Source organism: Chiloscyllium punctatum, chromosome 22 (genome assembly GCF_047496795.1).
Source record: "Chiloscyllium punctatum isolate Juve2018m chromosome 22, sChiPun1.3, whole genome shotgun sequence".
In the NCBI taxonomy this organism is placed as follows: Eukaryota; Metazoa; Chordata; class Chondrichthyes; order Orectolobiformes; family Hemiscylliidae; genus Chiloscyllium; species Chiloscyllium punctatum.
The window spans coordinates 93,449,618-93,474,485 of NC_092760.1; the positions used below are offsets into that span (position 1 = coordinate 93,449,618).

General features: G+C 41.3%; 1 protein-coding gene across 15 annotated transcripts in view; it reads right to left on the reverse strand.

Moving 5' to 3' along the window:
• Window positions 1-24,868, reverse strand: part of LOC140493856 (uncharacterized) — a 236,137-nt gene that overhangs the window by 70,138 nt on the left and 141,131 nt on the right. For 10 of the 15 annotated variants that reach the window (XM_072592839.1, XM_072592842.1, XM_072592846.1 and 7 more), the window contains 5 exons: window positions 19,106-19,236; window positions 18,162-18,215; window positions 10,915-11,024; window positions 5,658-5,826; window positions 1,009-1,113 (listed from right to left, as the gene is read on the reverse strand). In XM_072592839.1, the coding sequence (XP_072448940.1) occupies window positions 1,009-1,113; window positions 5,658-5,826; window positions 10,915-11,024; window positions 18,162-18,215; window positions 19,106-19,236 (569 nt within the window). Of the gene's footprint in view, window positions 1-1,008; window positions 1,114-5,657; window positions 5,827-10,914; window positions 11,025-12,723; window positions 12,940-18,161; window positions 18,216-19,105; window positions 19,237-24,868 lie in introns of those variants that run through there. The other 5 variants (XM_072592848.1, XM_072592843.1, XM_072592841.1 and 2 more) reach the window with 3 other exon arrangements.

The following is a 24,868-nucleotide window of genomic DNA, read 5'->3' on the forward strand; positions in this document are numbered from 1 at the left end:
GCAAATGAATTCTCGACTTCCTGACCGAAAGATCGCAATCAATGAGAACAGGCAACAGCACCTCATCTGCGACCATCCTCATCAATGGCACCCCGGAAGGCTATGTGCTCAGCCCTTCCTGTATTCCTTTTACACTCGTGACTGAGTGGCCAAATTCCATCTATAAGTTCACTGACAACCCCACTGTAAGCAGGCTGGATCTTAAACAATGTTGAGATGGAATACAGGAAAAAGACAGAATGCTTGGTGGTGTGGTTAAAGATAGCAATCTCTGTTTCAATATCAGCAATTGGTCATTGACTTCAGGAAACAAGATGAAGGGCACACCCCTATCAACATCAGTGGAGATAGTCAAGACATCAAGTTCCTAAGAATGACGATCACCAACAATCCATCCTGGTCTACCACGTTGATGCGACGGTCAAGAGAGCACAACAATACCTCTACTTCCTCAGGAAGCTAAGGAAATTCAGCATGCTCAAAAAGACACTTACTAATTTTTATAGATGCACTATAGAAAACATTCTATCCAGACGCATCACAGCTTGATATGGCAACTGTTTTGCCCAGGACCATGAGGAACCACAGAGAGTTGTGATCACAGCCCAGACCACCACGCAATCCAACCTTCCATCCACTGACTTCATCTATACTTCCCACTACTTCGGAAAGGCAGCCAACATAATCAAAGACTCCTCCCACACTGGTTATAATCTCTTTCTACCTCTTCCGTCGGGCAGAAAATACAAAAGCTTGAACACATGGATCAACAGATACAAGAACAGCTTATTCTCCGCTGTTATTAGACTTCTGAATGGATCTCAAATTTCAAATTTAATGTTGACCCTGCTCTTCATGCACCTTCTTCGCAGCCATTGTATTCCTTGTTCTGTTCTATTGGCCTTATGCACTTTGTATGTCATGATCTGTCTATACTGCATGCAAAATAAAACTTATCACTGTACTGAGGTACATGTGACAATAATAAATAAAATCAAAATTACATACCTTTTCTTTGTTTGAAGAAAGTTTCTCTGAGAGGTCCTGAACTACATTTTTCAGATCAGCACATTCTATTTCAAAAGAACTGCATTTCTTGTTAACGTTTCCCAGCTGAGTGAGAGAGAGAGAGAGAGAGAGAGAGAGAGAGAGAGAGAGAGAGAGAGAGAGAGAGAGACGAACATTCATTCTTTAGTATCACTCATTGTAGTGCAGCATGCAAGTCAAATCAGTAAGCACAATTTGTAAAATTATAAACAAACTATTTTGTCACCATCATACAAAGACAAAATGAAGATTTGTGATTTATTATACTTTAGGCAAAGTAGGAGGCAACCTCACTATTTGCATGGAGCTTGCAAAGAATAAAGAGAACAAAGAAAATTTACAACCCAGGAACAGGCCCTTTGGCCCTCTAAGCCTGAACCGATCCAGATCCACTGTCGAAACCTATTGCCAAATTCCTAAGCATCTGCATCCGTCTGCTCCCCACCTACTCGTGCATCTATCCAGACACATCTTCAATGGACGTACTGTACCTGCCTTTGCTGGCAACGTGTTCCAGGCACCTAACACTCTCTGTAACATACTTGCCATGTGTATCCCCCTTCAACTTTTCACCTCTCACCTTGAAAGTGTGACCTCCCTTTATTGAATTCCTCACCCTCGGAAAAAGCTCATCTCTAATTACCCAGTTTATACCCTTCACGATTTTGTACACCGCAATCAGGTCCCCCTTCAATCTCCTTTTTTCTAATAAAAACAATCCTAACCTACTCAACCTCTCTTCATAGCTAACACCTTCCATACCAGGCAACGTCCTCGTAAACCTTCTCAGCACCCTCTGCAAAGCGTTCACATCCTTTTGGTAATGTGGCGACCAGAACTGTACACAGTATTCTAAATGCAGCTGAACCAATGTATTGTTCAATCTTAACATGACCTGCCAGCTCTTATACTCAATACCCCATCTGACGATGACAAGCATACCATGCCTTCTTGACCACTCCATCCACCTGTGCAGCAACCTTCAGGGTACAATCGACCTGAATACCCAGATCTCTTTCCCCGTCAATTTTTCCTGTATAATTCGCTCTAGAATTCGACTTCCCAAAATGCATCATCTCACATTTGCCTGGATTGAACTCCATCTGCCATTCTCCCCAGTCTATATTCTCCTGTATTCTTTGACAGTCCCTTAAGCTTTCTGCTGCTCCACCAATCTTTGTGTCATCTGAAAACTTGCTGATCATACCAACAGTGTCCTCTTCCAGATCATTTATGTATACCACTAACAACAGTGGCCCCAGCACTGATCCCTGTGGATCAAGACTGGTCACCTTTCTCCATTTTGAGAAACTCACTTCTACTTCTCTGTTGCTCAACCAGTTCTTTATCCACCTAGCCAGAACATCCTGCACACCATGTGACTTCACTTTCTCCATTAGTTTACTATGGGGAACCTTATCAAATGCCTTACTAAAGTCCATGTATCTGGCATCTACAGCCCTTCCTTTTTCTATCAAAACTTGGTCACTTCCTCGAAGAACTCTCTTAGGTTGGTACGGCACGATCTTCCCCACACAAAACCATGTTGCCTATCACTGATAAGCCCATTCTTTTCCAGCAACTTTCCCACCACTGACGTCAGGCTCACTGGGCTGTAGTTACCTGGATATCCCTACTACCCTTCTTGTACAGGGGGACAACATGAGCAACCGTCCAGTCCACCGGCACCTCACCTGTATTTAAGAATGCTACAAAGATATATCAGGGCCACAGCTATTTCCTCTCTCACCTCCCTCAGCAACCTGGAATTTGTCCAACTTAAGAACCTCTAGCCTACCCAACACATCTTCCCTCATGTCAAAATGATCCAGACTAATCAAACTTCTATCTCTAATCTCAACATTCATCATGTCCCTCTCCTCAGTGAACACTGATGCAAAGTAATCATTCAGAACCTCACCCATTTTCTCAGGTTCGACACACAACCTTCCTTCCTTATCCTTTAGTGGACGAATCCTTTCTCTAGTTACTTGCTTGATTCTTCTATAAGAAGAAAAGGCTTTGGGATTCTCCTCAATTCTGCTGGCTAAAGTTATTTCATGACCCCTTTTAGCCCGCTTGTTTCCTCGTTTAACACTGGTCCTACTCTCCCGATATTCCTCCAGGGCCCATTCTGTCCTTAGCTGACTGGACCTTAAGTACACTTCCCTTTTCCTCTTGACTAGTTGGACGAATTCTCCTGTCATTCACGGTTCACGAATCTTGCCTTTCTTATCCTTTGTTTTCAACAGGACATGCATATCTTGCACTATCTTTGAAAGCCTCCCACATATCAAACTCGGACTTCCTTTCAAATAGCTGTGTCCAATCCACATTTCCCAGCTCCTGCCTAATTTTGATATAATTGGCCTTGTGCCAGTTTAGCACTCTTCCCTTAGGACCACTCTCATCTTTGTCTACGAGTATTCTAAAATTTATCGAATTGTAGTCACTGTTCCCAAAGAAATCCCCCACCCCAAATTCTACCACCTGGTCTGGCTGTTTCCCCAGTACCAGGTCCAATATGGCCCCTTCTCTCTTCAGATTATTGACATACTGGTCTAGAAAACTCTCCTGGATGCTTCTTACAAATTCTGCCCCATTCAGACCTCTGACACTAAGTGTATCCCAGTCAATGTTGGGAAAATTAAAATCTCCCCATCATTACCACCTGTTGCCTCTACGTTTTTCTCTAATCTGTTTACCTATTTGTTCTTCTACCTCATGCTCACTGGTGGGGGGCCTGTAATTCAGCCCCACCAGTGTAACTGCACCCTTATTTCTCAGCTCCACCCATAATGCCTCACTACTCAAGCCCTCCATACTGTCCTCCTTTAGCATAGCCATGATATCATCCCTGACCAGCAGTGCAACTCCTCCCTCACCCCTTTTACTTCCCTCCCGGTCCTGTCTGAAGCATCTATATCCTGGAACATTTAGTTGCCAATCATGCCCTTCCTTCAATCAAGTCTCTGTGATGACAATCACGTCATACTCCCAGGCACAATCCAAGCCCTAATTTCATCTGCCTTACCCACTATACTTCTTGCATTAAAGTATATGTACTTCAGACCACCAGTTCTTTTGTGTTCATCTGCTGTCTGCCTACTCTTTCCCTTATTAATGCTAACTTCATGATTCTTAGAGTCTCCAGTTTCCACCTCGCTGTCTACTTGTCTTCTCTTCTGATTCCCAGCTCCCTGCCACATTAGTTTAAAACATCCCCAACACCAGCAGCAAAAACTCCCCCAAGTACATTAGTTATAGTCTGGTTCAGGTGAAGGAGTTAGAAAAAGGACTTAGAAAAGGAAGAGAAACAAACTTCAAAATTACACAGGGAATGAAACCTATGCTTGTCATTTGCTTTACTTATCTTTAAATTGAACTGGATATCAGAATCTGCAATGGGACCAATTCTAGTCACAACTACAATTCTGGTTATAAGTTTGCTCGCTGAAGTGGAAGTTTTGTTTTCAGATGAATTGTCGGCCGATTTCTCAACAACAAACTCAAACAAGCATACACAACGCACCCAGAAACTCTAGCCACACTACCTTACATCAAAGACATCTCTGAAATAACTTCTGGACTACTTGGACCCCTTGGCATCATGGCAGCTCACAAACCTATCTATACACTTAAACAGCAGTTTATGAACCTAAAGGACCCTATACAAACAACCAGCAAAACGAATGCCATTTACAAAATACCATGCATGGTCTCCAACAAACACTGCATCAGACAAACTGGCAGAAAACTAGTCACCAGGAAACACGAACACCAACTAGTCACCAAAAGACATGATCCACTATCACTAGTATCCTTACATACAGACAGAGGAGGACACCTCTTTGATTGGGACAACACATCTGTCATAGGACAAGCCAAACAGAAACACTCACAGGAATTGCTAGAGGCCTGGCATTCTAACCGGAACTCCATCAATAAACAGAGATTTGGACTCCATCTGCCATCCTCTTCGAAAAAGAACCAGAAATGATATCACACACCTCAAGAAATTAAGACACAAATAGAAAGCAGAACATAACACCAGCGCTTCACCAGATGATTATCCATATGTTACCTAGTATGGTGACGAAATGTCTGAAAACAAACCTTCCAGCTCAACAAGCAAACATACAACCAGAACCTCAACCTGAGCTACAAATCTTCTCAGAAATCACAACTTCAATTTTTAATGAATGTCAAAATAAAGGAACAAAATGAATTTCTTCTTAAACATTAAATCTTAAAGAAGAAAACAAACAATTGTATCACAAAGCAATGGTTGTACAGTGGGATAAGTGTTTGTAGACAACAGGATGAATTATGCCAAGGGTAATTTTGAAGTACAGCTTTCAATTATATAGCACCTTTCATGTAAAATAATGTTGCAGAGCACTTAAGATTGAGGGCGATGCAGAGCACAGACAGGAAGAGTAAATTGTGGGCATAATCCAGGACCAGAATCAAACAGGAAACTGTTTCCTTTGTTTAAGCCATATATAGCTTCCCAATTCAAAGACAAGCGCTTCTACTGAGTTAAATTAATCAAATTCAATTCCTCTCTGTAATTATATAGTCATATTTGGCCATGTTAAATCACCTACATTTTCTTCAGCTTGCAATAGCTTTCCTGTAAGGTCTTGGTTAATTATCTTCTGGGCTTCCAGTGATTCCTTCAATTTATCCATCCGCAGCAGTTTTGCTGATGATTCTGCCAACAAAGTTTCTTTGGCTAGAAGTGAATTTTCCAAGAAATCTTTTTTGTCGTTGACTCTAGAAATTAATTACATTATTGAACATTAAGAAGTGCAACCTGGTGTGAATTAAAATTCTGTTATGTTACACACAACATACAAAGGACAGAAAGATAATACGAAGTTGCTATGTTCTCTTCACAAAAGGGAAGGTTGATTGGAGATTTAATGGAGGTGTCCAAAATGATGTTGGTTTTGGTTGGAGAATAAAGAGAAACTGTTCCTACTGGCTGGTGAATCAGCGAATAGATTTAAGATAATTAGCATTCACAAGAAAACAAACAAATCATACTGTTATGACATGGAGACAGACAGCCGAACTAAATTAGCCTTTCTACCTCTGTATTCTCAACACAGTAAAACCATCAAATAATCACTGCAATGATACCTAATCAAACTTTTGAATAACCAATTCCAGATTCTGGGAACATTTAATTTTCAGACAGCCGTTGTATATTCCAAACAAAAGGTTTTATTAAATACATTAACTTTAGCAGAGTAAATATTAAACAACATAGTAAGCTGGATGTACGTTTGTTCACTGAGCTGGAAGGTTCATTTTCAGATGTTTCATCACTATACTAGGTAGCATCTTCAGTGAGACTCCGGATAGGAATCATCAGCAGTGCTTCATCTGGAGGGTCACTGAAGATGTTACCTAGTATGGTGACAAAACATCTGAAAATGAACCTTCCAGCTCAGCGAACAAACTTACATCCAGAACCTCAACCTGAGCTACAAATCTTCTCAAAACTCGCTAATATGGTAAGCTGATTGATGTTGACGCTTTAAACCCTAAACATTTGTTTTCAGCCCCATTCACACAAATACAGGCAGGCAAACAAACAAACACATTTAAGGGATAAACAAAATAATAAATCTGACTAGATTGCGAAATGGTGCGCTGTTTCACAGGCATATATAGAATCACACAGTACCAAAAATGCCTTTGGCCCGTCAAGTCTGCACCGACGATAACTACACAAAAGGCACGCTCATCCCAATTTCCTACACTTGTTCCATATCCTAGAATGCTCTGATAATTCAAGTGTTCATCCAACAAGATTTTCAAGGGCTGCAAGGTTTCCAACCACAACTACCTTCCCAGGCAGTGCATTCCAGATTTCCACTATCCTCTGAGTGAAAAGTGTTCTTCTCAGATCCCCTCTGAATCACCTACCCCTTGCCTTAAAATTATGCCCCCTTTTGACTGACCCCTCAACCAAGGGGTCCCTATCCGTTTTCCTCATAATCTTATACCCCTCAATCATGTTCTTGCCACCACCCTCAACCCTCTCTGTTCGAAAGAAAACAATCCAAGCTTACAGAACATAAAACATTACGGTGTTGTACAGGCCTTTCGGCCCTTGATTTTGCACCAACCTGTGGAACCAATCTGAAGCTTATCTATCTATACGATTCCATTTTCATCCATATTTTTATCCAATGACCACTTAAATGCCCTTAAAGTTGGCGAGTCAACTACTATTACAGGCAGTGCATTCCACGCCCTACTACTTTACCTCGGACATCTGTCCTTTATCTACCACTCCTCAATTTATAGTTATGTCCCCTCGTGCTAGCCATCACCATCCGAGGAAAAAGGTTCTCACCATCCACCCTATCTAACCACTGATTATCTTATCTTACATGCCTCAATTACCCACAAGGAACTGTACCCAGTCAACTTTGGCCAGAGCGTGCTTTATTTTAAATAAAATCTGCCTTCCCCCAATCCAAAGTCATCTTTTTCCTTGTCCTGAACAAATTTGAACTATACCGCGTTGTGGTTACTATCGCTAAAATGTACCACCCTGCCCGTCTCCCCCACCACTGCCACATAAAACACCTGCCCGGGTTCTTTTCCCAGAACCAGATTCAGCACTGTGCTGTCCCTTGTTTGACCTATACATTGAAACAAAAAACTCCCCTGGATATAGTCCAAGAAATCCATTCCATGAAAACCCTTTATAATACCATCCCCTAGAATAATTATCCAATTATTACTCTTACATATCTCTGTGAACTTTCTACATATTTGCTCCTCTGGTTCTCAATGACTCTTTGGGGCCTAGAGTATACTCGCAGTAATGAGACTGCCTCTTTAACATTGCTAAATTCTAACCATAAAGCCATGTTTGAAGACCCTTCGAAGATATCATCTCTCCTTATTGCAATAATTGACTCATTCATTAGTGGTGCTACTCCACCATTCTTTTTACACCCTTCTCTGGCTCACAAAGATCCAAACTCAGAATGTTGAGCTTCCAGTCCTGTCCTTCCCTCAACCATGTTTCTGCAATGACAATATCACACTTCCATGTGTCAATCCATGCCTTTAACTCATCAGCCTTACCTATTACATTCCTAATGTTAAAGAGCATTCACCATTGCTTTACTCTTGCGACACTCAACATAGGTGTATCTCCATTTCATCATAGCTGTGTCCCCTCTCCCTGTAAGACTAGTTTAAATTCATCCCAATCGCAATAGCAAAACTATTTGCAAGGATGCTGGCTCCAGTGTGATTCATTGGCTGCTCTTTCTGAAAACATTGATTAGGGTAAGTTTCTCAGTTTGCCCAGTCAAAGACAATACTTTTACTGATCTTTGTCTGATCTTTGGGCTTCCAGAAGTTGGTGCACCATACGAGCAAGCACTTTTCAAATCTTCATGCTGTCTCAGCAGCAGACCAGAACCATTGCTCAGACAACACAGTTCAAAACATCAACTTTCATTCTTGTTTTGCTGAAGTCTCAAACACTCTTCAACAACTGCCACCTAGCTGAACACAAGGGTCTCTTCCAAACTTGCCAGGAGCAATTCCAAGCTTCTGACCTCACTAACAGTCAGCCTTCGTTTTGAGTCATAGAGTATTACAGCATGAAAACACTCCCTTCAGTCCAGCCAGCCCATGCCAACCATAAGCCCAAACTAAACTAGTCTCACCTGCCTGCACTTGGCCCAAATCCCTCCAAACATTTCTGTTTAACCTAAACGTCTTTTAAGCATTGTAACTATACCCGCATCCACTATTTCCCCCCGGAAGTTCATTCGTTACACACTCACAGTCTCTGTAAAGACAAAATTAATCTTTTTTAAATCTTTCTCCTCCCACTTAAAAATGTGCCTAGTCTTGAAATTCCCCGTCCTAAGGAAAAGACACTTGACATTCACCTTATCTATATTCCTCATGATTTTATAAATCTCTCTACGATCACCCCTCAACCTCCTACGCTCCACTGAATAAACTCTCAGCCTATCCAGCCTTTCCACATAACTCAAACCCTCCGTTCCCAGCAACATCCTGGTAAATCTCTTCTGATCCTTCGTCAGTTTAACAATATTCTTCCTGTAAGTGGCAACCAGAACTGTATGCAGTACTCCAGAACAGGATTCTCTCAATTCTCTCCAATCAGTGGCCTCTGGTGACTGACTCTCCTGCCCCTGGAAGCAGTGTCTCCCTCATCAACTTGATCAAAAGCCCCAGTGATTTTGAACACCCCAACTCCATCTTCCCGTTAACCTTCTGAGGAGGACGGTCCCAGCTCCTCACAGTCTGTCCCCATGTGAACTGAAGCCCCTCACTCCAGAATGTCCTGAGAAATCTTCGCCGCACCCTCTCGGAGTGCCCTCCTAAAAGGATTGTGGCGTGCCGGGACACTGACACTGTCCTCCAGCTGACGGCTAATGTAGTTTTTTGTGTGTGCTATTTCATCTGACTGTACTGTGTCTGCCGAAAGACAGAAAATAGCCAACTCTCAAGAGGCACTTGATCATCCCAGTTTTCCTGCACTTACCTAATAACCCTGCCATAGTCAAGATTGTGAGGAACACATGAGCAAGAATAGGCCATTCAGCCCATTGAGCCTGCTCAACCATTTAATATGATCTCGCTGACCATCCACAGCAGCTAATTTTCCCAAATCATCCCCATGTCCCTCTAATTAATGGATTGGGGTGATCTCCTAGAAACCTATGAAATCCAACAGGACTGGACAGGGTAAACACAAGAAGCATGTTCCTGATGACTAGGGTGAGCCCAGAACAAGGGGTTAAAGCTTAAAGATACTGGGCGGGCCATTTAGGACTGAGATGAGGAGAAAGGCCTTCACTCAGAACGGGAAGCCTATGGAACTCTCTGCCATATAAAGCGGTTGAAGCCAAAACTGAATGTTTTCAAGAAGGAACATTTTTCTGGTATCAGAAATCTGTCAACCTCTACAGCACAGATACTCAAAAGATCAAGTTTCCATAGCCCTTTGCAGCAACAAATTCCTAAAATTCAAAACCTTCATCTCAATGCTAGACAGTTTTGTTCTTATTGTAAATTGGCGTTTCCAGTTCTAGACTTCCAACCAGGGGAATCATTTGACCTGCATTTATCCTGTCTATCTCGAAGTATTTTGTACACTTCAGGATGTGAGGCACACAAGAGAGATGGACATGGGTTTTGCCTGGGCTGCTCGAACCTTTTAGCAGCTGCAGTTCATGAAGCAAATGGATCAAAACAAAATTCCTGACCCAACGAGATGCCCCAACCTCTCCTATTTGTTTAAACACAATACTCTTCCTGGGGTCACTGTCTCTATTAGAACCTTTTTAATCAAAGCTCAGTCTGAATTAGTCTCCAGGTTGGTCTCACAAACAGACAAAGCCTGGTTGGTCCAGTATATTCTTTCTACCATAAGCTGTTCCAATTTCCAAAAGTCATTATCAAGCCATTGATAAAAGAATAGAAACAAAAATAATAAAAATTCAACAGTTTGGCATATGTAACATTCCAACTTCGTCTTATCTCATTCAATTAAAAAGGTTGCCTTGACCAACAAAAGGTCTATCATGAGTAGAAGAAAAAACCTTTTGTTGGACAAAATAAAATTATTCATCCAGGACCTTTCTTCCAGTGGGAAAGCTGGTGCAACATCTTGATACCATTTTTAGACAAACAAGTGTTACATAAACCTTCTGAAAAACCAATACTCAAAAGAATGTGAAGGATACCAAGAAGTAATATCCATAATATGAAAAAAACCCTTTGAAAATTCAAATACGAACAACAATTGCATTCTGTATCAATTTGATATATACAGTTTAATGTTCTTACCCTTTCAACTGTTCATTCAGATTGGAAATAAGATGTTGGTGTTGCTCAAAATCACGGCTTTGTTGGCTTCTCACAAGGGACAGTTGATTTTGCAGCCGTTCAGATTCACTCTGCATCAGAAAGGAAAGGTTTTAAGAATAGAGTAGAGTAGCTTTTCAGCAGGTTTAGACTAAACTGTGTTTCTCATGCCTTCTTTAATCCAAAGTTTCAGTTTCAAAATTTAACTTTACACATGACATTTTGGTTTGCAGAAACAAGAAATTAAGGCTACAAAATAGAATGCTTCCAATTATATCAAACTTCTTCAACTTGAATTGGTTCAACCCATTTGAAAGTACTCAGCCACATCAGTCACGTTTAATGTATTTATGGCATCATTTTTCAACTGTGAAAATAAATGCATATCTGCTATTTTAAAAGATTAAACAAAGACAAAAACAAACACAATCACTTCTTCAATTTTTGTGAAATCTACTTTGCTGTCCCTCTGATTTAAGAACTATAATGGTGGGCATTTAAAGGTAACCTTTTTCTTGAACATTCAACAAAGCAAAAGATTTGTAGAGCAACGAGGAGCAACTGACTCACCACAATTTTCCCCTCACATGCTCTTCTAAGCAATTCATGTTGGGGGGGGGTGAGCACATGATCCTAACACTCAGAAAATCACAGATACACTATTTAATTTTCCACTCAGTGATGATTTTTACAAGATGCACTGACTGCAAACACAGGAACTCCAAATCATCCCAACAGTCTGTATGTTCTGATTATTACAAGCAGATATTTCCATGAAAGTCTGAGGAGTTTATGTACGGGATAAAGGGACAGAGATCATTTTAAAGATATAAAGAGATTGGAATTGAGAAGTTTGTTATATTTATTTCAGATACATGAAATATTAGGAATGATATGGAAGGAGTTCTGGTAGAGAGGGTCAAAGTAACCTAATCTCTGTAAGGAGGAAAGATCCAATGCATGACTGCATGGTTTGTCAATGCAAAGGGGGAAAGAGAGTAGGAGTGTAAGCTTCTGATCACATACAAAAATTAATTGTAAAAGCTTGTAAAGAAAAACACTTATGACAAATGTAGGCCCCTTCACAATCAGATTAAGAATGAGGAACAAATGTGGTAGATCAACATATATTTTGGTTTTGTTTTCACAAAGGACGACACAAATAATGTCACAAAATTGTTGGGAACACAGGAACTTGTAACAGGAAGGAACTGAAGGAAATCAGTATCAGTAGGGAAAATGTATTTTAGGATTTGATAGGATTAAAGGTCAAGAAATCCCAGGACATGTAAGTGACAAATGGTAAAGAGTGAGGCCATGCACTTCAGTAGGAAGAATGACTATTTTTTAAATGGGGAAAGGCTTTGAAATCTTAAGCACGAAGGGACTTAGGAGTCCTAGTTCAGGATTCCCTTAAGGCTAACATCCAAATTTGTTGGTAGCCAGGAAGGCGAAGACAAATACAATGTTAGCATTCATTTCAAGTGGGCTAAAATACAGCAGCAGGGATATACTGCTGAGGCTGTATAAGGCTCTGGTCAGACTGTATCTGGAATACTGTGAGCAGTTTTAGGTCCTATATCTAAGGAAGGTTTACAAGAATGATTGCAGGGATAAAGGGCTTGTCGTATGAGGAGCGGTTGAGGACTCTGGGTCTTGATGCAGTGTAAAAGGATTTTGATCGGGAGTGGGGAGTTATCTCATTGATATTATATCTGCTTCTGTAAGTTTCAATATTTAGGAGGCACCTTGACAGAGATATAGACCATGTAGAAGCAAAAGGTTTTTTACTTTAGAAAGATGCCACATATAGGTGCAGCCTTCATGGGCTGAAAAGCCTGTTCCTGTGCCCTGGCGTTCTCTTGTTCAGATATGGAGAGACCTGGATAAAGTGAACGCTGAAAGGATATTTCCACTTGTCAGAGAAACTAGGACCCCCAAGGGTACAGCTTCAGAGCGAAGGTAATTTAGAACCAAAATGAAGAGGAATTTCTTCAGCCAGAGGACGATGAATCTCTGGTACTCTGTTGCAAAAAGCTGTGGAGGCAAAGTTTTCGAGTATATTTAAGACAGAGATAGATAGGTTCTTGATTCATAACAGGATCAAAGTTTACAGGGAGATGGCAGGAGAACAGGGTTAGAAATAGATCAGCCATGACCTAATGGTGAAGACGGCTCAATGGGCTGAATGGCATACTTCTACTCTTATATCTTATGGTGTTATGGCCTAAACACGTTCATTCCAGAGTAATTAAGAACACGGCGTTGTAAACAGTGATGCATCAATGATCACCTTTCAAGATTCTTTAGACCCTAGAGCAATTCTATGACTGGAGTGTAGCTAATGTGTAGGTGATAGACTTGGGGTTTATTGCCAGACTTTAATATAGAGACCAACATAATGTTCTGGGAACCTGGGTTCAAAACCACCAAGGCACATAGTGAATTTGAATTCAATAAAATTCTGGAACTAAGAGTCTAATCACGATATAGGTCATGGTCATTTGTTGGAAAAACCCGTTTGGTTCACACTAATGTCCTTTGGGGAAGGAAATTACTATCCTTAACTGGTCTGCGCAACATGTAACAGCAATGTGGTTGACTCTTAACTGCCATTTCCATAAATTAGAGTAGAGCAATAAGTGTTAGTTTAGTCAGTGGCCCACATCACATGAATGAATTAAAACAAAAGCAATCCCATTATTTAAGAAAAGGAGGTAGAGAGAAAGCATGGAATTATAGACCGGTTAACCTAACATCGATAGTAGTAAAAATGCTAGATTTTGTTATAAAAGATTTAACAGCACAGAACTTGGAAACAGTGACAGGACTAAATAGAGTCATCATGAATTTACAAAAAGGAAATCATGCTTGACAAAAACACTGAAATTTTGACTGAATTTAATGAGAGTTGATAAGGGGTAGCTAGTGGATGTGCTTTACTTTTAGGAGGTTTCAGAAGGTTAGAAATATATCAGCCATTAGATTTCAGAAGGCTTTTGGTAAGGTTGCACACTAAAGATTAGCATCTAAAATTAAAGTGCGAGGAATTGGGCTGTGTACTGACATGGATAGAGAACTAGTTAGCAGGTAGATTGTGGGAGGAAACCGGAGCATTCGGAGGAAACCCACGCAGACACGGGGAGAATGTGCAAACTCCACACAGAGAGTCGCCTGAGGCGGGAATTGAACCCAGGTCTTTGGCACTGTGAGAGAGCAGTGCTAACCACTGTGCAACCGTGCCGCCCATACCACTGTGCCACCCATTCTGAGCAGATTTACTAGGATGTTGCCTGGTATGGAGGGAAGGTCTTACGAGGAAAGGCTGAGGGGCTTGAGGCTGTTTTCATTACAGAGAAGAAGGTTGAGAGGTGACTTAATTGAGACATAGAAGATAATCAGAGGGTTAGATAAGTTGGACACTGAGAGCCTTTCTCCTCGGATGGTGATCGCTAACACGAGGGGACATAGCCTTAAATTGAGGGGTGATAGATATAGGACAGATGTCGGAGGTAGTTTATTTACTCAGAGCAGTAGGGGCATGGAACGCACTGCCTGCAACAGTAGTAGACTCGCCAACTTTAAGGGCATTTAAATGTTCATTGGATAAACATATCGATGAAAACGGAATAGTGTAGGATAGATAGGCTTCAGATTGGTTCCACAGGTTGGCGCAACATCAAGGGCCGAAGGGCCTGTACTGCGCTGAAATGTTCTATGAACCAGTGTGCCACCCCTAAAATAGCTAACAGAGATCAAACTTATATGGGGAAACAGCAAGGGAGCAGCAGTGAACAGCTTTTATCATAGCATAGCAGTGAAATTAATCAGATAGCACTTTTGTAGAACCAGCACATGTATGATAAACTCCATAATACATCAAATTAGGAAGAGCAATAAGCCATTTGATTCTCAAGCTTTGCCATCTAGGAAGATCAAATCAAATGGTTTCCTCAATTAAGGTTATCTCTAACTATAGTACCAATTCCATATTGCAAGAGAATGCTACCCTTTCACCTTTATCTAGCTTCCTGTTCTTTATGAATGTCATATTAAAAGGCAGAGCAGGCTCAAGGGGCTAAATTCAGAACATAATCCTTGTCAACCCAACATCAGTCAGGAGTGGTGCTCAGTCAAGGCTCTCCTGCTAAGTTTGTCCCAGAGTGAGCCAGAAAGGCTCCTCGGGGTTTGTACAAAAATAGTCAGTGACTTATCAGGGTGCAGTTCATGAAAGCTTTGGGTGAAAAATGTGTAAGTCAAGTTCTTTACTTCTATAAGATTGCTTTTAAATTTATATTATGCTGGCTTTTGAACCCACCAAAGAATATCTAAGAATGTGAAAACCAGAGGTCAGTCATTAAACCTTTTGAGTCTATTCCATAAGACCATAAGACAAAAGAGTGGAAGTAAGGCCATTCGGCCCATCGAGTCCACTCCGCCATTCAATCATCACTGCTGGGCACTTCAACTCCACTTACCCGCATTCTCCCCGTACCCCTTAATTCCCTGAGACAACAAGAATCTATCAATCTCTGCCTTGAAGACACTTAGCGTCCCAGCCTCCACTGCACTCTGCGGCAATGAATTCCACAGGCCCACCACATTCTGGCTGAAGAAATGTCTCCGCATTTCTGTTCTGAATTTACCCCCTCTAATTCTAAGGCTGTGTCCACAGGTCCTAGTCTCCTCACCTAACAGAAACAATTTCCTAGCATCCACCCTTTCCAAGCCATATATTATCTTGTACGTCTCTATTAAGTCTCCCCTCAATCTTCTAAGCTCCAATGAATACAATCCCAGGATCCTCAGCCATTCCTCATATGTTAGACCTACCACTCCAGGGATCATCCGTGTGAATCTCCGCTGGACACGTTCCAGTGCCAGTATTTCCTTCCTGAGGTGTGGGGACCAAAACTGGACACAGTACTCCAAATGGGGCCTAACCAGAGCTTTATAAAGTCTCAGTAGCACAATGGTGCTTTTATATTCCAACCCTCTTGAGATAAGTGACAATATTGCATTCGCTTTCTTAATCACAGACTCAACCTGCATGTTGACCTTTAGAGAATCCTCGACTAGCACTCCTAGATCCCTTTGTACTTTGGCTTTATGAATTTTCTCACCGTTTAGAAAGTAGTCTGTGCTTTTATTCTTTTTGCCAAAGTGCAAGACCTCGCATTTGTTCACGTTGAATTCTATCAGCCATTTCCTGGACCACTCTCCCAAACTGTCTGGATCCTTCTGCAGCCTCCCTACTTCCTCAGTACTACCTGCCTGTCCACCTAACTTCGTATCATCTGCAAACTTCGCTAGAATGCCCCCAGTCCCTTCATCCAGATCATTAATATATAATGCGAACATCTGTGGCCCCAACACTGAACCCTGCGGGACAGCAGCCTTAATCTGACATTATTTTGTCAGATCAAGGCTGCTGTGTACAATATGTACTAGATCTTGGCAACTGTAATTTATAAAGAGGGAGGAACGTGAAATAATTTGTTTTGAAAATATGATGCCAGTTGTCACATTTTCTATTTGAGAGATATCGGTTGTTATGTACAATGTAATTATCTATTCTGAAAATTTTAAAATGATGTATTTTTATAAATATATTTGAAGTTTTAGACACTCGTGTAATCTGCATTTGTTCCCACTGTTCAGAATTATTTCCCATCAAGTCCTGTCATACTTGGTTTTCTTAATGTCGTTAAAAATCTCACAAGCTGAAAAATGTATTGCTGGAAAAGCACAGCAGGTCAGGCAGCATCCAAGGAGCAGGAGAATTGACGTTTCGGGCATAAGCCCTTCTTCAGAAATGAGGAAGGTGCACCAAGCAGGCTAAGATAAAAGGTAGGGAGGAGGGACTTGGGGGAGGGGCGTTAGGAATGCGATAGGTGGAAGGAGGTTATGGTGAGGGTGATAGGCCGGAGAGGGGGTGGGGGCAGAGAGGTCGGGAAGAAGATTGCAGGTCAAGAAGGTGGTGCTGAGTCCAAGGGTTGGGACTGAGATAAGGGGGGGGGGGTGAAAAGAGGAAATGAGAAGCTAGAGAAATCTGCATTCATCCCTTGTGGTTGGAGGTTCCTAGGCAGAAGATGAGGCGCTCTTCCTCCCGGCGTCGTGTTGTCATGGTCTGGTGATGGAGGAGGCCAAGGACCTGCATGTCCTTGGCGGAGTGGGAGGGGGAGTTAAAGTGTTCAGCCACGGGGCGGTTGGGTTGGTTGGTGCGTGTCCCCCAGAGGTGTTCTCTGAAGCGTTCCGCAAGTTGGCGGCCTGTCTCCCCAATGTAGAGGAGGCCACATCGGGTGCAGCAGATGCAGTAAATGATGTGTGTGGAGGTGCAGGTGAATTTGTGATGGATATGGAAGTATCCCTTGGGGCCTTGGAGGGAAGTGAGGGGGGAGGTGTGGGCACAAGTTTTGCATTTCTTGCGGTTGCAGGGGAAGGTGCCAGGAGTGGAGGTTGGGTTGGTGGAGGGTGTGGACCTGACGAGGGAGTCACGGAGGGAGTGTTCTTTCCGGAATGCTGATAGGGGAGGGGAGGGAAATATATCCTTGGTGGTGGGGTCTCTTCTTCCTGACCTCTCCACCCCCACCCCCTCTCCAGCCTATCACGCTCACCTTAACCTCTTTCCACCTAACGCATTCCCAACATCCCCCCCCCAAGTCCGTCCTCCCTAACTTTTATCTTAGCCTGCTTGGTACACCTTCCTCATTCCTGAAGAAGGGCTTATGCCCGAAACATCGATTCTCCTGTTCCTTGGATGCTGCCTGACCTGCTGCGCTTTTCCAGCAACACATTTTTCAGCTCTGATCTCGAACATCTGCAGTCCTCCCTTTTTCCTAAAAATCACACAAGACCAGGTTATAGTCCCAATAGGTTTATTTGGAAGCACTAGTTTTTGAGGCACTGCTTCTTCATCAGGTGGATGTGGAGCAGGACCAAAAGACATGGAATTTATAGCAAAAGTTAGTGCTTCCAAATAAACCTGTTGGGACTGTGATCTGGTGTTGTGCGATTTATAAGTTTGTCCACGCCAGTCCAACACTGGCACCGCCAAATCATTTTTAAATGTATTTAGACCTAACTACCAACACAATGACAATTTTAAAATGTCAAAGATAGGCAAAATACCTACGTATATATGGAAAGCAGATCTGACAGTACATGACCAAGAATACACTGCAACTTTTATTCATCACCTCAAACGTAAAGCAAGGTCAAACACACACCTCAGTGTGGAGAACCCTCAGTGGCTGCCCCTCTTCACATACACCAAAGGTCACCTGCATTAGAAGGCCTAGTTACTGAATCCTTGAATTTAAGTATTTTCATACATTCATGATTAAAGTTTTAACAATTCAAGTAGTCAATATTGGCAAATAATCAAATAGTCTGGTCTTTATATGCCAATGAGCAATGTTTAAGACAATATAAAATGGCATCAGCAGAAGGCTGGATTTATTCAACTGCTCTGCTGATCATGGCTTCCAAACTTCCAAATAGATTAATTCTCCAAACTGAATTAAGAATTTAAAAAAATTCATTCGACTTTTGTTCAACGTGTTTTGTAAATGACAGATGTCAAACTGTTTAAAAGGAAAACACACCATACGCATGATTTTATTGTAAAAGTTGACGTAAAATACTACCAGCCTGACTATAAAGCACATAGTGGAGGATTGCTCCATGACATTTCAGAATATTAGATTAGATTAGATTAGATTAGATTAGATTACTTACAGTGTGGAAACAGGCCCTTCGGCCCAACAAGTCCACACTGACCCGCCGAAGCGCAACCCACCCATACCCCTACATCTACCCCTTACCTAACACTACGGGCAATTTAGCATGGCCAATTCACCTGGCCTGCACATCTTTGGAGTGTGGGAGGAAACCGGAGCACCCGGAGGAAACCCACGCAGACACTGGGAGAATGTGCAAACTCCACACAGAGGCGGGAATTGAACCCGGGTCTTTGGCGCTGTGAGGCAGCAGTGCTAACCACTGTGCCACCGTGCCGCCCACAAATATTAATTGCTCAAACTCACTTTTTTCTTCTAAACTATAGTTACTAAACAACATTTCTATTACATTCTTGGTCTTTTCATAACAAGAACTGTCCTACATCAAGCTACTCACAAAACTGGAACCAGTTCACCCTTTTGATCCTTACCTGATGGAATTCTATTCTGGCACGGAGCTGTGCTTTGTCCTCCAAGTCCTGATAGCGCTCTTCCAGCATTAGGATTTGTTCCTGCAGTCTGTTCCGTTCTAGTTCTAGCTCCTCAACAACTGTCCTCAATCCTGTATAATTATAATCGCATTACTGCAAATTACTGAGATGAAAATTAAACTACAATCATCATAGGAATTAAGTTTTAAATTTCTTGATAAAATAATTAATAAATACTGATATCACCTTTCTGAACCAAATTTATTCAAAGACCTTGGGCTTGATTTTTGCTGTAGAATGAACAGCAAGGTGATCAGCACTGATCACAATTCACAACAAGTTCCTTTTAATCAGATGTGGAACATGGCTGTCGCTGGCAAGGTTGATATTTGTTGCACATCTCTAACTTTTACCTGACTGCACTCTGAAATGGACTAGAGAACCAGTTAAGAATCAATCACATGTCTGAGGATATGGAGTCATATCAGACCTGGTAGGGATGGCAGATTTCTTTTCCTAAAGCTCATCAGTAAACCAGATGGGTTCTTATGACAATCAGCTATTAGATCAGCCTTTTTATAATTCCAGATTTTTATTAAGTTCTAATTAAAGATGGTGAGATTCAAGAGCCCATGTTCCCACAGCATTGGGTTGGGGCTATAGATTATTGGTTCAGTGACATCATCACAACTCCTGCACCTTCCCTAAAACTGTGCAGTTAAGCATGGTCCCAACTACCAAATTCATCCAGAAGCTTTAATCAGTATGTTGCACAGACTAGGCAAAATATATTGAAAGGTGCGAAACTAGCATATTTAACCCAATGGATACCCAGAAAACAGGTTAGCAAAGGTTCAGAAACTCAGCAGATTTGGCAATACCTGTGACTGGAGAGTCACGAAGGGTCATACCAGACTCAAAATGTTAACTCTGTTTCTCTGTCTGCAAATGCTGCCAGGTTTACTGGAATACCAGCACTTTCTGTATTTACTTCAGATTTCCAGCATCCACAGTATTTTATTTTTATTCCAGAAAAGGTTCAGGCTTGTCCTTTACATAATAGAATAACCAAGCTTTGTTCGATAGAAATTATTTATTGGACATGCAAAACTGACTCATGCAGGTGGAGCAGTCTTATTTCTTTAGATTTTAATTATTGTTGGAGGATTTTAAAAACAAAAAATTTTGATTTAAATTTTCTTGTTCTTTTTATCTCTCTCTCTCTCTCTCTCACACATACACACACAAAACCCCATTTTTCTTTATTTTCTGTTCCTGATTTGAAACTAAAATATTCTGAGAGCACCTAATTCAAAAGCTATGTCGTTAATTAATGGATCTTCAGTCTGGTTGTTTAAAACAAAAACAAAGAACAGAACATCATAAGACAAGGCCTTTCAGTCCAACAAGACTGCGTTGACTCTTTCTAAACTAAAAACCTTTTGCTTCTGCGCGGTCTATAACCTCCTGTTCCCTGCCTATTCATGTAGCTGTCAAGATGCCTCTTAAGTGTTGCTATTGCATCAACCTCCACCATCTCCTCTGGCAGCACATTCCAGACACTTACCACCCTGTGTAAAAACTTGCCTCTCATCTCCTTTAAACTTACTCACTTTTACCTTAAACCTATGTCCCCCTAGTAACTGACATTTCTACCATGGAAAGAGAAAGATTTTATTTGACCTGCTCACTTTGGTGCAAGATTTCATGCATGGTCATTTCTTGTGAAAATTTCTGTGGAAATTTGATGGCAAGCCCTTAAACAAAAAATATTCAGTGGATAGGCAAGACCAGCATTACTGGGTACACTTCAGTAGCGAGTGATGAGCTGTCTTCCTGAACAGCTGTGCTGTGGATACACCCACAATATGATTTGGAAGGGAGTTCCAGTGACACTGAACAGGTGACATTATATTTCCAAAGTCAGAAGTCACATGACACCAGGTTATTTTCTAATAGGTTTATTCGAAATTGTCAGGTGACAAAGGAGCAGTGCTCGGAAAGCTTGTGATTTCAAATAAACCCTGGACGATAATTATAAGTCACATGACACCAGGTTTTGTCCACCCCAGTCCAGCACTGGCATTTCCCCTTCATGATATATTTCCAAGTCAAAACAGTAAATGGTATGGAGGGAAGTTTGAAAGTGGTGGTATCCCCATGTATCTGCTGCTCTTGACCTTCTGGATGGAAGTGGTCAAGGGTTTGCAAGATGCTACCTCAGGATCTGTGGTGAATTCCTGCAGCGCATTTTGTAGATGGTACATGCTCAGTGTCAGTGGTTGTAAAAACTGATATCTGTGGGTGCGGTGCCAAATCAAACAGACTGCTTTCTCCTCGATGTTGTCAAACTTCTTAAATGTTGTTAGAGCTGCATCCATCCAGGCAAGTTCAGAGTCCATTTCACTCTTGACTTTGCGTTTTAGGTAGTGGACAGACTCTGGGGAGTCAGGTGATAAGTTATTTGACAGTAATGAATAGCTGGTGCTGTTGGTTTGCTGCTGAGTGCAAAATCTGGCCATTTGTTTACATGTATTTTGGATTACACTCATGAGTTTATAAGGCTAGAATTAACAAGTTGCAACTTTGCTCCACATGCTCGATGAATATAGAAACACGAAAACCAGAAATATGACAAGCCTTTACACAATTTAATCCATCATATGGATAATGTTTCACGCTCTCCAACATGCTGAAACTCTGAAAAATACGGACCAGAAATCCTCTACTCTTCTGTTTTCAAAGATGAAGAGCTAAGAGATAGAGAAGAGTGACTGAATCAACATAAAAATAAAGGAGTCAAAAAGTCTGGTGCCTTTAGACACTGATCTCCAACATCTGCAGTCCTCACTTTCTCCCATAAAAATAAAGGAGTCAGAAGAGAACAAGTGGTGAATGAAGGAAGTTAGAAATGCAATGAAGTAAAAGGGAGGACAGAAAAAAGAAGGAAATTGAATCAGATGTGGAAGTTCATGTTCGAGGAAAAGAGGAAGTAAAGTTGGTGAGCAACATATAAAGGCTTCTGAGAAAGTGAAACGTTAAAGGGAAAATAACAGATGGCAGGACATGATTTATGTTTTTGGTGGTTGGGAGAGGGGGGGGGGGGGAAGAAGAAAGGTTTGACTAAAGTGTAGAGGAGGGGAAGGACAAATAATCAAAAGAAAAGAATCCACTAATAATGTTAGGTCAAGTAAGAATAGTTTCCGGTTGAAAGGCTAAGCTTGGAGAGGGCTGAGAAGCAATAATGAACAAGCAAAGTGATATAAGTACCTAGGCAAGTGTTATGAAGGTGTAGATATGTACTGTACCTTTGAGAGAGAGAGGAAGCTAGCAAGGACTGAAAGCACAGAGTGTACTGAACAATTTAAAAATGTAACATTTGGTTGACACAAATAGCTGTTGCCAGGTACAAAAACAAATTCAAATTCAGCCAGTTTAAATTATGCCCCAGATACCAAAATTCAATCAAATTTGAATTTAATGTTTTGACAACATCAAACCAATGAAATGATCTGATGTTTTGGGGTATAAAACCAAACATTTTGAACAGTTAGGGAGAATAGCAAAGAGTACCCACAAGTAAAGACTGCCTGCAGAATAGCTCTCTGAAGGCCGAACAAAATACAACCCAGGAAAACACAGAGGAAGATCTACAGAGGAAAATCTACAAAGAAGAATCAACAAAGCTGACTGGTTTTCAAATGTGATTTTTTTTGTAAATCGGACCAGTATCGTAGAGTAGGGGGTAAAAGATAGGTTTAAGAGAAAGGAGTTGTAAATAGATGTCTAATGCTCTCATTTGGACTTAAAAGAATGAAAATTATTAAATTTTACTTTAAGGAGTGGCATCTGGGATGGTTCTTTGCCTCTTGAAATTTAACACATTATGGTACAAGGTGAGCTTCTGTGTGTCGGGTTTAAATTAGCAGAGGGGTTTACCCTGTGTCATAAACACAAGGATAAGGACAAGGAAGCTGTCCAAGTACAAATACAAAGAGGCCTGAGAAAACACGCAGATGAATTAAAGTAAATATATCTGCATCACATAATTGAGAAGACAATTGGAATTTTGGTCTTTAGTGATTGGGAATTGGAGTTTAAAACAGGAAAGTCTTGTCATGACTGTGCAGAGTTGTGGTGAGTTTACACTTGAAATTCTATGCATAGTTTTAGTCCCTGCATTCCATAAAGGATATACTGTAATTGGAGGCCATTCAAAAGAAATGCATGAGGCTAATTCCAGGGATGAAGGGTTTCATTTATCCAAGACTGTTGAACAAATCTGGCCTTTATTCATTAGCTTTTAGAAGTAGTAAGGATGACTTTATTGAAACATATAAAATTCTGAGGGGGCTTAACAGGATAGATGCTGAGAAGACGTTTCAATTAGTCAGGTAAACCTTGAACTTAAGATCTTATCATAATCAAACAAAAGAGGCCCTTCAACCTATCAAGACTGCACCAACAAAATTACTTTAAATTTACATTAGTCCCACTTTCCAGCGCTTGGTTTATAGTCTTGAATGTTACAACATGTCAAGTGCTCATCCAAGCACTGCTCAAATATTGTAAGGTATCTTGCCTCCACTACCTTCCCAGGCAGTGCATTCCAGATTCCAATCACCCTCAGAGTGAAAAACCTTAACCTCAAATCCCATCTAAATCTCCTGCCTTTCACCTTAGAAGTACGCCCCCATGTTACTGACCTTTTAACTAAGGGGTACAGCTGCTTTCTATCCACATTGTCTATCCCCCACATAATCTTATCTACCTCAATCAGCTCCCCATTCAGCTTTGTCTGCTCCAAAGAAAACAACTCAAGCTTTTCCAGCCTCTCTTCATATCCTTGCTACATGCAAGGCAACAGTTGAAAAATGTGGTGCTGGAAAAACACAGAAGGCCAGGCAGCATCCGAGGAGCAGGAGAATCGACGTTTCGGGTATATGCCCTTCTTCCTGAAAAAGGGCTTATGCCCGAAACGTCGATTCTCCTGATCCTCGGATGCTGCCTGGCCTTCTGTGTTTTTCCAGCACCACATTTTTCAACTCTGGTATCCAGCATCTGCAGTCCTCACTTCCTCCATGCAAGGTAACAGCCTGGTGAATCCCTTCTTCCACTGCAATCACATCTTTCTTCTAATGTGACGACCAGAACTACACACAGTACTCCAGCTGTGGCTTAACCAAAGTTGTACACAGCTTCAATATAACCTGGCTGCTCTTTTGATCTGCATCATAACTGATAAAGGCAAATGCCCCGAACACCTTCTTAACTATCCCATTAACCCGTCCTGTTGCCTTCCGGGATTTGTGGACAAGCACCCCAGGATCTTTGTTTCTCTGAGCTTCTTAGTGTCCTGCCATTCATTGAAGGCACCACCTTACCTCTTCTGAAGTGTATCACCTCATACTTTTCAGGAATAAAGTCCATCTGCCACCAAGCTGCTCTTCTGAAGAATGCAACTGTAATTTAAGACCTTCCTCAACGTCAACCACCTGGCCAATCATGTCATTCACAAATTACTTATCATTCCTCATACATTCTCTTCTATATAATTTTTATATATATAAATATATTTTATATATATATATATATATATATATATATATATCACAAACAATGAGGGACTCACCATTGATCCCTGTGTACGCCACTGAACACCAACTTCCAGCCACACAAATAGCCTTTACCTCCATCCTCTACTTCCTACCAGAAAACCAATTTTGGATCCATCTTACCAAGTTACCGTGGATTCATGTGCTT